The sequence below is a fragment of the Oreochromis aureus genome, linkage group 16 (genome assembly GCF_013358895.1).
Source record: "Oreochromis aureus strain Israel breed Guangdong linkage group 16, ZZ_aureus, whole genome shotgun sequence".
NCBI classification, from domain to species: Eukaryota; Metazoa; Chordata; class Actinopteri; order Cichliformes; family Cichlidae; genus Oreochromis; species Oreochromis aureus.
In genome coordinates this window covers 24,790,790-24,803,887 of record NC_052957.1, presented here as the reverse complement: position 1 = coordinate 24,803,887, position 13,098 = coordinate 24,790,790, and the positions used below count along the sequence as shown (strand labels likewise).

Genomic DNA, 13,098 nt, shown 5'->3' with positions numbered 1-13,098 from the left:
CCATTAGGCAAACAGAACCCGGTAGGATACTCGCCCAGCTCTAGATGAAGGCGTGCTTGCCAGGGTGGCCTTGTGATCCAGGTTGGCCCCTCAGTTACATCTTTTACTAGCAGCTCTCCTTTAAATGCACTTGATAACTAACTGGGTTAAATTTAATGGCCTGGAAAATAGGCCCCAAGCATCTGTAAATTTGTAAGATCAGAGTAACCTGTAAGAACCCTTTAAGTGATATTATGATAATACACGTTTTTACCTTTACTGTTTAACCATGTCATGGTCCTGGGTCGGTAACCCAGTGTTTTGAATTTTGTATCATTATTGAACTTGATGCCCCGTGTTGCTCTTTGTCAGTGTCGTGTCGTCTGTGTTTCATCCCTCAGGTCTGTCAGGTTTCAAGACTCTGTGCAGGTCATGTTCATGTTGCTCGTTTTTGTATATGTTTCATAGTTCTTTCATGTCCCAGCACAAAGTCTTGTTCATAGTTGTCACAGTTGTCATAGTTTTCACAGTTCTTAATTTCACCAGTTTAGGTTCTAGTTTAGTTTAGCCACTGTCCCTGTCTTGGGTTAGGGTTAGGGGTTAGGGTTAGGGAGAGTGGGTCCACCTCACTCTCTCCACTCGGTCTGCCCCACAGACCAGGACAGTACGACGTGACCATCATGAATCCAGCAGACTCAGGTTTTGCCTCGGAGGGGGAGAATCTCGAGTAGCTGTGGGATTATTGCCGGCGAATGATCCACGCTGTGGATCTCTATAAGAAGCTTCCAGATGTAGTGTTTTTTGATAACTTCCTGGCATCCACTACCTGTAATATTAGTGTTTTGGACTTCGAAGGACTACTGCAATTAATTACCGATCTGAGAGCAAGGCTCTGTTTTGAACTGTTTGGCATGGGTGGCCCAGGCAAGAAGGACTCAGCCACCCTTCTAAAAAGCCTTGCAGCTTGGTATGCTCAATCTTTAGTTTTGCCGTCAGTTCAGCCATTATTAGCTCATCTATTAGTTCAGCCTGTAGCCCACTCTTCAGCTCAGTCAGCCACTCGGCCTTCAGCTCAGTCAGCCGCCCGGCCTTCAGTTCAGTCAGCCGCTCGGCCTTCAACTCAGTCAGCCGCCCGGCCTTCAGCTCAGTCAGCTGCTCGGTCTTCAGCTCAGTCAGCCGCCCGGCCTCCTGCTCAGTTGCCCTCAGTTGAGCCTCCTGCTCAGTCTCCTTTAGCGCAGCCATCACTACAACCACCCACTCAACTTCCACTACAACCACTACTATAGCCGTTAGCTATAACTACAACCACTACTATAGCCGTTAGCTCTGCCCGTAGCTCTGCCATTAGCGCAGCTTGCAGGTCAGGTCAGCCTGTAGTTCAGTTATCAGCTCAGGTTTCAGCTCAACAGTCAATTCAGCCACCTATCCAGCCACCATCTCCACCCACTCATTCTAAGGAGGGAGATAGTCCCACTAAGACGCTAATTATCTTTCAAGAGCTGGCTGATTTAGAGACTATTACTCTCTCCAAGGCCTCCCCAGAGGCTGAGTTACAGCTCTCAGCTGACTCTTGACCCCTGATTAGGAAGAAGCCAGCGCAACCTGTTTTTCCTCGGAGCTCAACCGGGCTGTCTCAGCAATTACTCCCCGCTGAGATCTCGGGCAAGTTAAGTATGCTACTTCCCTCCTTTGCTGGAAGCTCTAGTGAGCTCATTCGGACAGTCGAGGACTGCATCCTGCTGTTGCTGCCTGGTCAGAACCACTGCCCTGTGCAGCTCCAACCAGCTTCATCTGTACCAGAGGACTTCATACCTGCTGGTCCTGTTTCTGCCTCCCCTGGAGGTTCCGAGGGGCCCGTTCAGCCGTCTGCCTCCACTGGGGGGTCCGCGGCCTGTCCAGCTGTCTTCTGTTCCAGCTGGGGTTCTGGAGAATGTTTTGAGTTTTGTATCATTATTGAACTTTGATTTTGTAATTGTTTATCCTCTCTAGTCTTTTGGTTTCTGTTTCTGTGTTCCATGGTTGCTGTCTCCCCTAGTCAAGTCCACGTCTGTTATGTTTCCTGTTTTACTTTGAAAGTCTGTGTCCTATGTCAGTGTATTGACTTTTGCTTCCTCTTGGTCTTGCCATGTCAGATTACTCCCAGCTGTGTTCTGCTCCTGTGTCTCATTCCCCTCGTTATCTCTCAGTGTATTTAAGCCCCGTGTTGCTCTTTGTCAGTGTTGCGTCGTCTGTGTTTCATCCCTGAGGTCATGTCAGGTTTCAAGACTGCAGGTCATGTCCCAGCACAAAATCTTGTTCATAGTTGTCACAGTCGTCATAGTTTTCAGTTCTTAGTTTCACCAGTTTAGGTTCTAGTTTAGTTTAGCCACTGTCACTGCTGTTTTGTCTTGCCTTTGTATCAGCCACAATAAAGGCTTGCCTTTTGTTTAAAGTTCAGTCCCGCCTCCTCGCCTGTGTCTGCTCTTGGGTCCACCTCACTCTCTCCACTCAGTCTGCCCCGCAGACCAGGACAAAACAAGGGTTCAAAAGGGAATGTCCACAATTTAGACTGAATGTGCAATATTTTATTAAAGCAATTTAGCAGGAGCAGAACAAAAGCCAAATAAAATCACAATAAACCTATTATGTTGTGTAATACTCCTATTCTGATTTCTAATGGAATACAATAGCATTTAATAACACTGTATTGCCATTGTACATGTACAACAAAATTGTGGGTGCTCCACACCAACTGGGCTGGAATAAAGTATAAATAGTAAGACAACAGGAATAAATAATAAACACATACAATCAAGATTGATATAGTATACAAAAAAATAGAAAAGGCACACATTGCAACAACAGAACAGGTTGGGGTACGCAGGGGCCACTTGTGAGAACAGGAAGGTTGCACGGAAGGTAATTAACAGTGCCCAAAAAATAATTGGCTGCCCTCTGCCACCCCTGGAGGCCATCACTACATCTTCCTGTCTCAGAAAAAACAGGGCCACCACTGGTGACCCCTTGACCTCTTTACTATTTTTTTTTCTCCTGCACAGTTGGCACGGGGCAGCCATAATTTCACTGTGCATGAACAATGACAAAAGATTGCTATTCTATTCTATACACTGCTAAAGAACAGATCCAGTTTCAGTGGTAGCATAGCTGCACAAACCACATATTCAATAGGTTACTTCCTCTGATTCTAAAAAAAAAAAGTATAACTGAAACCTTTGAGGCTTTCACATTTCACATGTCCTGTACTGCAGACCTCTCATAAATGATCCACGTCCTTTCATGCAATGGAGGAAATTTATGTCAATACTAAATATCTCAAAAGTGACAACCCAACATATTCAAGAAATCGCACAGGTAAGAAAGAAGTGGCAGAAATTGGAAAAAGCAGAGGTGTTTTAACTGTTGCACATTGTATTAGGTTCCCTATTTTGTTTATTTTTCCTTTCTTTTCAGGTCAAAGGAGCTCTAAGAGCAGTTCGTATTTGGTTATTATTCTGTCTCTGAGTCTGCTGAGTGTTTTCCTGCTGGCTGGACTTATTACTCTTGGTTTCCTCTGTGAGTTGTGTTGGTCATTGATATGGGTTCTAATGATAACAAGCTTTTCTTTTTCTCAATGAGTGAGGAGAGAGACCTTCTCAATGCAAATGTTTCTGCAGTGAGTCACAGGCTTTCTTCCATGACTGAGGAGAGAGACCTGCTTCAAGCCAATCTCACTGAAAAGACCAAAGAATTTGAGGGACTGCATTTTTTGTTCAACCAAAGTGAGTCCTCGTATGAGCTGTTGTGTAAATAAACTAGCAAACACACATTAACCTTATTTTAAAAAAAATTTGGAAAAAAAAAAGAAAGAAACAAAGAAAAATGAATCCACAACAAGTAGATCTAGTGTTATATTTTGTTTTGCTTCCCCATTATTTAGATTTAGTTCAGCTGTATTTTCGGTGTTGCTTTTCATATTTTGGCTGCAGTAACATATTGATCTCCCACCCAGCTTTAGACATGAAGGAAAAATATTTCTGATCAAATATACATAAACTTGTCACTTTAAAAACAGTAGTTAGGCTTAGAAATTAGCCACAGACATTTCGTGTGCTTCAGCACTTAAGCAGCACTACAAAGAGGCAGTAGAAATATCGTCCAAGTATGCAGGCATTATATTTGTGGGCAGTATCATTTGGCAAATGAAAAAGCACATCAGTGATCAACTATGCCTGGTCCAGCTTTCATCAACAAAGTGATCACACAAACAATCAAGCTACAGTGTTTTCATGAAGTTGACATAATCCACTTTGTCTTTTATTTTCCCAGCAGGAAGTGGGTGCGGTGGGTCCGCACACTTTCCTGGTGTTGTTGGTGTTACATTTGTTCTCTGTTGAAGTAAAAGAGATACTAACTGTGGTTATGTTAAATAAACCAAACAAACAAATATAACAGTCAGTAAGTGAATAGACTGGAGGATTCCAGTTTATGAAACAGAGATTAAATAAGCATCGTAGTAAAGTTCCTAAAAGATCATTCACTAACTGAAATATTACTTGTTGGTAATTTCTTCCAGATAAAAAATGTCCTGCGGGATGGACCAGGTTCAACCATAGCTGCTATCTCCTGTCTGAAAGCTCTGCTTCCTGGGATGCAGCCAGAAAGGACTGCAGAGACAGAGGAACAGATCTGGTGGTTATTGACAGCCCTGAAGAGCAGGTACAGTTTTTATGTATGTGTGAGTTATTGTGTTTGTAAATGAATATTGAATATTGAAGTTAATACTCTATACTATTATACTATTATACTATTTATTTTATGTAAATAGCTTTGCCCAGTATTCAATAAAAAATAGGCATTTCTATCAACCTTTCAGTCTTTAACTTAGCACATATCTACACAGGAAACCCTGAAACAACTATAATTGTATCTTGTAAAAAAAAAAAAATTATATTGCTATGAATGAAACCCTTAAAAATTACTTTTCCCCTCCTGGCCACTTATGCCTCAATTCTTTCCACAACACTCACATTACTTACACTATCATTACACTTACATATAGGGCCTTATGGGTGGGCACACTAAACGGCGTCCAGAGGACATTCTGTTTATTCAGCCTCACCACTGGTGCTGGTGCCCACCTCTCAATTTTAATACATGTAGACACTGAGGGTTCTCATGCTGACACCAGCTGTTGTCTGGCAGAGGGTTGTTGGTGCCACGCCCCTCCCCTGTTTTAAATGTACTTTAGAACAACACACATCAACACCGGTGCATTGGTGGTTCTCTGTGTCTGGGTGCTTGGGTGTGGCTGATTGGTAGGGCCTGGCTCCCCTGGCTCTGTCGGCCCTGTGCTGGGGTGGGGTCTGTTCTGCCGTAGCTGGCTGTAGTATCTGTTAATTTTTAAGGCCCGAGTAACCTTTGAGTGATATTATAATAGTATACATGTTTTTACCTTTACTGTGTAACAAAGGCGGAGCCTGTGGACTCATTGCTGCAGCCCTCTGTGGCTTCTGCCTCTGGATGTCTGGGCCTGGTTCATTTCCATGCCTGCTTCATGTCCTGGGGTGCAGGGCTGTGGCTCCCCACATCTACTATTAATGAACACAAGCGCGCTCACACACAAAGGTGCACACACAAGTGCTCACACACGTGTCCAAACAGGTACTCACAAATGCACACTATCTTGGTCGGCTGCTGCCTCTAAACATGTATGATTAATATGCTAGTCAGTAACATTTAATTTTTATTATTAACTGCTACTTGATCATATGTTGGTTGTTGCCATGGTTTCCCTCCTGTGTCGTATATATATATATATTCATATATATATAATATATTATATATTCAACTGCACATGATTATTTGGAGCTAGCAGGTTGTTAATGCTATCCATCAAGTCTAACAGTCTGCGGTCTATGAATTAACCTAGTAGTAATAAATCACACAGCAATAGTACATCGAAGATACTGAAGTGGCACAGAACCCAGGTAGCTACCACAACTAAAACAAGGTAGTTGCAGTGGGCTAACAAAGAATTTACTTCCAGATGTTTCTTTAGGTTGGAGGTGGAGTCTTTTGACGCTGAGAGCAGCTTAGTTGCTGGCAAACAGGGTTTGCATTGCACGGTCAGATTTCGCCCAACTCTTTCTTTTTTAAATATGAAGTGGTGTCGGAATTTCCAAGTAAGAAATGCATTCCTGCCCGTGCACTGCTGGCTCTGTTGTGCTGGCTCTGGGTCCATTGTGTAATGCCACCATTACACAATGGTGTTTGGGTTTCCAGCAATGTGCAGGATTGCCAAAATTAGAGAGAAGCTAGAGAGGGGATAGCCTAACATATGAAACAGGAAAAGACCGCCATGTAATCCATTTATTTCAACAAAGTAACTGTATTCTAATTATCACCTTTTTAAATGGTATGGCGTGACTGAGACATGGCGGGACCACAGATTCGGCGTTAGAGCCATTTTATTTATTCTGCCTTCAGTTCTTGGCCGTCAGCCCCACATCACACGACAAAAGGTAACACACAACAACCCAATTCCCCTTACGCAGGTTGGCGGGCATAATTGCCGATGCCGCGCAGGTGCGTGGGCCCTCCCTGCACGGCACCGGAGACCACTCCCCACCACAAATGGTAACTGTAAAAGAATACAGCTACTATTTTGTATTTTAAATACGTAACATGTGCACATGTATTCCATTACTCCCCAACACTGAACATCAAACACTTCTAAGAGTCCACTGACACAACACATTAGCATTGATGACCACTCTTGCTTGGGTTTTGATTTTGATGGCCATGACTTCTTCAATTCAATTAAGTTTACTTTAATTCAGTTCACGTTAATTCAATTGCTGTCATGATCCTGGGTCGTTGACCCAGCATTTTGTGTTTAATATTGGTGTCATCTTATGTTTCGGGTTAATTCTTGTTTTCTTAGTTCCTAAGGTTTTGGTTCTTGTGTTTAGTGTTCTGTTATCCATACCCGTGTCCTCCCCCGGTGTTCTGTTCGTGTCTCTGAGTATGTGTTTTTTGGGGGGGGTTTTTTGTCTGTCCTGTTTGGCTCTTTTGCCATCAGAATTATTGTCTAAAGGCGAAAAAAGAAGCCCAACGGATTTACTTTACCAAATGGACCATCCCAGCCTTGCCGTAATGGTCTATTTGATTCACCTTTTATTGTTTATTTTATTTTATTTTCACTTGCTAAATACAGGACAGACTTGACTGGGGAAAAGAAAGGGGAGAGGGAAAGAAAAACAGCGGGGAAGAGGGACGGGGATAAAGGGCAAAAAACAAAAACCAACAAAATAAGCAGACCAAAAATACATATATCAATCACCTGGATCACCTGTTGAGAAAGAAAAAAGAGAAAACAAGCAGAAGAAAAGAAAAAGAGCAACATAATAAACAACATCACGATGATCTATGGGAGTATGTGTTTGTAAAACAGTCTGTGAATTTCCTGTTTTACTTTGAAAGTCTGTGTCTCGTTGTGCCCATTAGTTTCAGCTGTGTCCACCCCTGCGTGTCATTTCCTCATTACCTGGTGTGTATTTATAGTGTGTGTTCGCCTCTGCTCGTCGTCGCTCCGTCTGTGTTATTCTGTGTATTTCTGTGTTTCTCTGCCCTACATTCTCCGTGCTGTTTTCCCGTATTTTGTGTGATTTCAGGTTTCTTCACTAGTTTTCACCAGTTTACAGTGGCTTGCAAAAGTATTCGGCCCCCTTGAACTTTCCCACATTTTGTCACATTACAGCTACAAGCATGAATCAATTTTATTGGAATTCCATGTGAAAGACCAACACAAAGTGGTGTACACGTGAGAACTGGAACGAAAATCATACGATTCGAAACATTTTTTACAAATAAATAACTGAAAAGTGGGATGTGTCTTTGAATACTTTGTAGAACAACCTTTTGCTGCAATTACAGCTGCCAGTCGTTTAGGGTATGTCTCTACCAGCTTTGCACATCTACAGACTGAAATTCTTGCCCATTCTTCTTTGCAAAACAGCTCCAGCTCAGTCAGATTAGATGGACAGCGTTTGTGAACAGCAGTTTTCAGATCTTGCCACAGATTCTCGATTGGATTTAGATCTGGACTTTGACTGGGCCATTCTAACACATGGATATGTTTTGTTTAAACCATTCCATTGTTGCCCTGGCTTTATGTTTAGGGTTGTTGTCCTGCTGGAAGGTGAACCTCCGCCCCAGTCTCAAGTCTTTGTGCAGTGCACGACTAATAGTTGTCCTATGGACAGATTCCCCCACCTGAGCTGTAGATCTCTGCAGCTCGTCCAGAGTCACCATGGGCCTCTTGGCTGCATTTCTGATCAGTGCTCTCCTTGTTTGGCCTGTGAGTTTAGGTGGACGGCCTTGTCTTGGTAGGTTTACAGTTGTGCCATACTCCTTCCGTTTCTGAATGATCGCTTGAACAGTGCTCCGTGGGATGTTCAAGGCTTGGGAAATCTTTTTGTAGCCTAAGCCTGCTTTAAATTTCTCAATAACTTTATCCCTTTATCCACCCTGTCTGGTGTGTTCTTTGGACTTCATGGTGTTGTTGCTCCCAATATTCTCTTAGACAAGCTCTGAGGCCGTCACAGAGCAGCTGTATTTGTACTGACATTAGATTACACACAGGTGCACTCTATTTAGTCATTAGCACTCATCAGGCAATGTCTATGGGCAACTGACTGCACTCAGACCAAAGGGGGCTGAATAATTACGCACACCCCACTTTGCAGTTATTTATTTGTAAAAAGTGTTTGGAATCCTGTATGATTTTCGTTCCACTTCTCACGTGTACACCACTTTGTGTTGGTCTTTCACGTGGAATTTCAATAAAATTGAGTCATGTTTGTAGCTGTAATGTGACAAAATGTGGGAAAGTTCAAGGGGGCCGAATACTTTTGCAAGCTACTGTAGTTTTTGGCTTAGTTTTGTCCTCACTTCTGTTCATTATCGTTCACTGTAAATAAACTCACTCGCATCATCGCCATTGTCTGCAACTTGGGTCCTCCTTCATTACATCACACGACTGCTGCCACAGTCGTGACAATTGCATTTTATTTATATAGCACCAAGTGACAACAACACTCGCCTCAAAGTGCTTTATATTGTACTACAATAATACAGATGAAACAGAGATAACCTCAACAATTATAACTAATGTTTTTTTAATATATGAGCTTTTAAGTATATTTATATTTATTGCTGAGGAAGAATGTTGCAAGAAACATGTTGCGAGAAAACTCAAAGTTTAATTATTGCTGGTTTGGCTTTTTTAAAAGAGATGCTTGATAAAATTGGAATAAACTACATAGGCTAAAATTGTGATTCAAGACTAAAATAGCATGTTTTTTTCTTCATGTTAAACAGACGTTCCTCTCTGCAGTCACCAATGAACACACTTGGATTGGTTTGAATGACAAAGAACAGGAGGGAACATGGAGATGGGTAGATGGAACTCCACTAAATCTGATGTAAGTCTTCACTTTGGTTAAGTTATTACTTTCAGTAAATTTCAGCTATTTGATAACCTACAGATGAATGCCTCATTGGTGAGTCAACATATTAGTGGGTTGAGCCAAACTACAAGGCCAAACGCTTAAAGGTGTACCCCTAAATGATGACTTGTTTTGGCAACCTTAGTCAGAAGAAGATATTATATCACACCTGATGTCCTGCTGGGTTTGTCTGCCTGTATACTTTGTACAGACCTGTTTAGCAAATGCTATGTCCTCAAAAGAAATTGGTTGTCATCTCCATGATTATCTGAAATTTTTCTAATGAAACCCTCCATACCCACACCAAACATCTGAATTTAAACTTGATAAAATTAAGCTCATGTTATTGTTACTGGCCTGCTAGGTACTGGGCAGAAGCTCAACCTGACGATGGTGGTGGAAAAGAGGACTGTGTTCATGTCAGAAACGATAAGAAAAAGTCCTGGAATGATCTTTCTTGTGCAGCTTCTCTGAAGTGGATATGTGAAAAAACACCAAACCACTGTACAGTTTCTTAAAGATGATCTGTTCATAAATGTTTTTGTGTTTAAGCTGTGATTATAAATGTATCAGTCTGTTGTATTCTGTAATGATGAGGTATTTTGTTGTAGCTGATGTGCTAATGTGCATTTTTCCTTTTACTTCAGTGGAGACTGTCAGAGGGATATCATTATACAAAACAAGCAGAGCTGTTTATTTTTGTATTTTTATTCCAGCTTTGCAGTTCTGAGTTTTGTATTTGTTAAAATGATTCCTGTTTTGATTTCATTGTTAACTCAGTAAATTATTTTATTTTGACGCTATTATTGAGTCTTTGAATATTTTTTTTTACTTTATTCTTTCAGTTGTGTCACATTTGTTTCAAATATTAATTTTTATTAGGTAGTTTGAGAGGTAGTTTTATTTCCTGCAGTTTTTCTCTGTTCCTTTCTCCATTTGATTTCTGTGTTATTGAGTGTTTATATTCATGCCTGTGTTACTTCTCGTTTGCATGTTTCCTCTTTTCCATTTGCGTCCTGTATTAGTTTTACTTCTTGATTCTGTTTTCACCTGATTTTAAGACTGTTCACATCTGTGTTACTTTCACCAGTGTCTCCTGTTTCTCCTGTTTGTCACTCCCCAGATCAGCCATCACTGCATACATAGTTCTGGCAGTCTTGGTTGAATAGTCCAAAAAGTTAACTCATGCCTGCTTTTTAAAAAATTATTGTTCCTTGACATTAGTGGAAAATGTCATGTGGTCAAGGAAAGATGCGAGGGAGTATGTGTCACATATAGATATCTTATATCTGGGCCTTCAGTTGATCAATCTACTATCTAAGTTTGTAGTTAAAATATGTGGTGGTATGTATAGTGGAGTGATGAAACCAAATTTGATTCAGGGGAGAGCTACAACAGTTAATGTCTACAGCTATCTGTAAAACATGGTGGAGGCTTTGTCATGAATTGGGGCTACACTTCAGCCAGTGGTGTTGGGGAATTTGTCAACACTGAGGGAAGTGTGAACATGGTAAAGTACCGTCAGATTTCTGTCCACCAGGTAATGCCATTTGGAAAGCATTTGACTGGCAACAAGTTATTTTTTGACAGTGTTCCCAAACACACTGTTATTGTAGTAAAAGCATGCCATATCAGTCATGATTAGCCTCCCAGAGCACAATACAGTGTGGGATCATCGTTACAGACAACAGGAAAATCCTTCAAGTAATCTAAACTATTCCTGAAGACTACTTAAATAAATTACATGAAAGTTTAAGAGAGTTTAGGCTGTTTAAAGATCAATCACTGCCATACCAAACGTTACTTTTCAACATCAATATAATCAGTCAGATTCTGGTTTTGCTTTACATGGTGCATTTCTATGTATGTTTGGACTTGTTTCAATAAATTAACAGATTTTCCATTTTCCTTTCAAAATATGAAGAAATGAGAGGTGACCCAAGATTTTTGCACAATACTATATGTATGTGTTTATAGTTTATAATTTATAATACCAAGATAATCAATGTTTATATTCAATCATTTTTTAACATTCCGGAAAATATTTTAGCATTATCTTGCATCACTTCTGTGCTGGAACCTTAATGTCATTTCAGACATGCATTAAACCAATGCAGCGCACCGCTTAAGTTGACAGACAAAAAAAACAATGCGCAGCAAACCTTTGCTCTCGTAAGGTCTTTACCTTAAAATATAAAGTGCCTTGAGGAGATTGTTACTGTGATTTGGCAGTATATAATTAATACTGAATTAAACTGATGTTTAGCTCTTACAAAGTCTCATAAATTGAAAATATGAACTACTTTAAAATGGGAAGCGCACAACAACAAAAGTCACACATTTCAGTTATTTATTTCTATTTTTATTTTTTGCTCTTTTGCTTCCACCACCTGCACACAGTTTTCAAACCATCAATCCATTCGCTTCCGCTTGTCCTTTCAGGGTCGCAGGGGGCCCTGGAGCCTATCCCAGCTGTCTCAGCATGAGAGGCACGTTATACCAGTGGTTTGAAAAACCACTGGTATAACCACTGGTATAACCAGTATAATAAAATTGATTTAATTAATGGATTTTCTTCCATTTTCTTTTGTATGTGTGTAAGAATTACAATGAAAAACTGCCAAATTGCAACAGCAATAGACCGCTAGCTCCAAAATGCATGTCTCTGTATTGGAAACAATTAATTGTCGTGAATCAAGAAGCAATACATAACTTTCAGTTTTGGCATAATATTTAGATATTAAAAAATTTTACTGCAAAAATATTTATTTTTTTTGCAAAATATGCTAAAAATACCAAAACATCACAAGCTAGTAATTACTGTAAAATCGTGTTTTTGTCTAAATAATCTATTTTGCTCATTTTTACCTTTAAATTAATTCATAAAACTACCTTAATTTTTACAAGATAGCAAACATACTGTTTAATAATTTCGATTTCAAGGTAAACCATATCTGGTGGAACTGTAGCAACACCACTGCGCAAAGTAAGGAAGTAAAAGTTTATTTATATAGCACTTTTCAAAGACAGATGTCACAAAGTGCTTCACAAGAGAGACAACAAAAACACAATACAATCATAAATACATCATAAAATCCCTGGTCTCATTAAAAGCTTTTTGAAATAAAATTGTCTTTAGCTGCTTTTTGAAGGTCTCCACCGAGTCCAGGCACTGTAGAAATAGAGCATTCCACAGTCTGGGTGCAACAGCTTGGAAAGATCGGTCCCCTCAAATTCTAAAATGAGTGTGGGGGACCGCTAAAAGGTTTTGATTTGATGACTTCAGGTTACAAGAAGAGGTACGTATACAAATCAGATCAGCAATATAGGGAGGGGCCTGTCCCTGTAGTGCTCTAAAGGTTAAAACTAGAATTTTAAAATGGAACCTAAATCTGATTGGTAGCCAGTGTAGCGACTTTAAAACAGGACTTAAATATGAGCTCCTTTGTTTGAGCGAGTCAGTAGTCTCGCTGCAGAGTTTTGAACAACCAATAGACGAGCTAGCCCTTTCTTGTTTAGACCGGTAAACAGACTATTACAATAGTCGAGTCTTGTAGAGACAAAAACATGGATTATCATCTCAAGTTCAGTTGTTGACACCATAGATCTAAGTTTTGAGATGTTCCTCGAA

At 40.4% G+C, this 13,098-nt stretch overlaps 1 protein-coding gene across 2 annotated transcripts; it reads left to right on the top strand.

The window, feature by feature from the left end:
- The first annotated feature begins 3,204 nt into the window (after positions 1–3,204).
- LOC120433559 (CD209 antigen-like protein E) lies at positions 3,205–11,370 on the top strand. Of its 2 annotated transcripts, XM_039599923.1 has the most exons (6): positions 3,205–3,330; positions 3,430–3,531; positions 3,633–3,737; positions 4,532–4,674; positions 9,340–9,443; positions 9,832–11,370. In XM_039599923.1, the coding sequence occupies exons 1-6, from the start codon at positions 3,261–3,263 to the stop codon at positions 9,983–9,985; spliced, it is 678 nt and encodes a 225-aa protein (XP_039455857.1). In that variant the 5' UTR covers positions 3,205–3,260; the 3' UTR covers positions 9,986–11,370. The 2 variants fall into 2 exon arrangements, with proteins under 2 accessions (XP_039455857.1, XP_039455858.1); XM_039599924.1 differs by lacking the exon at positions 3,633–3,737.
- The last annotated feature ends 1,728 nt before the right edge of the window (positions 11,371–13,098 follow it).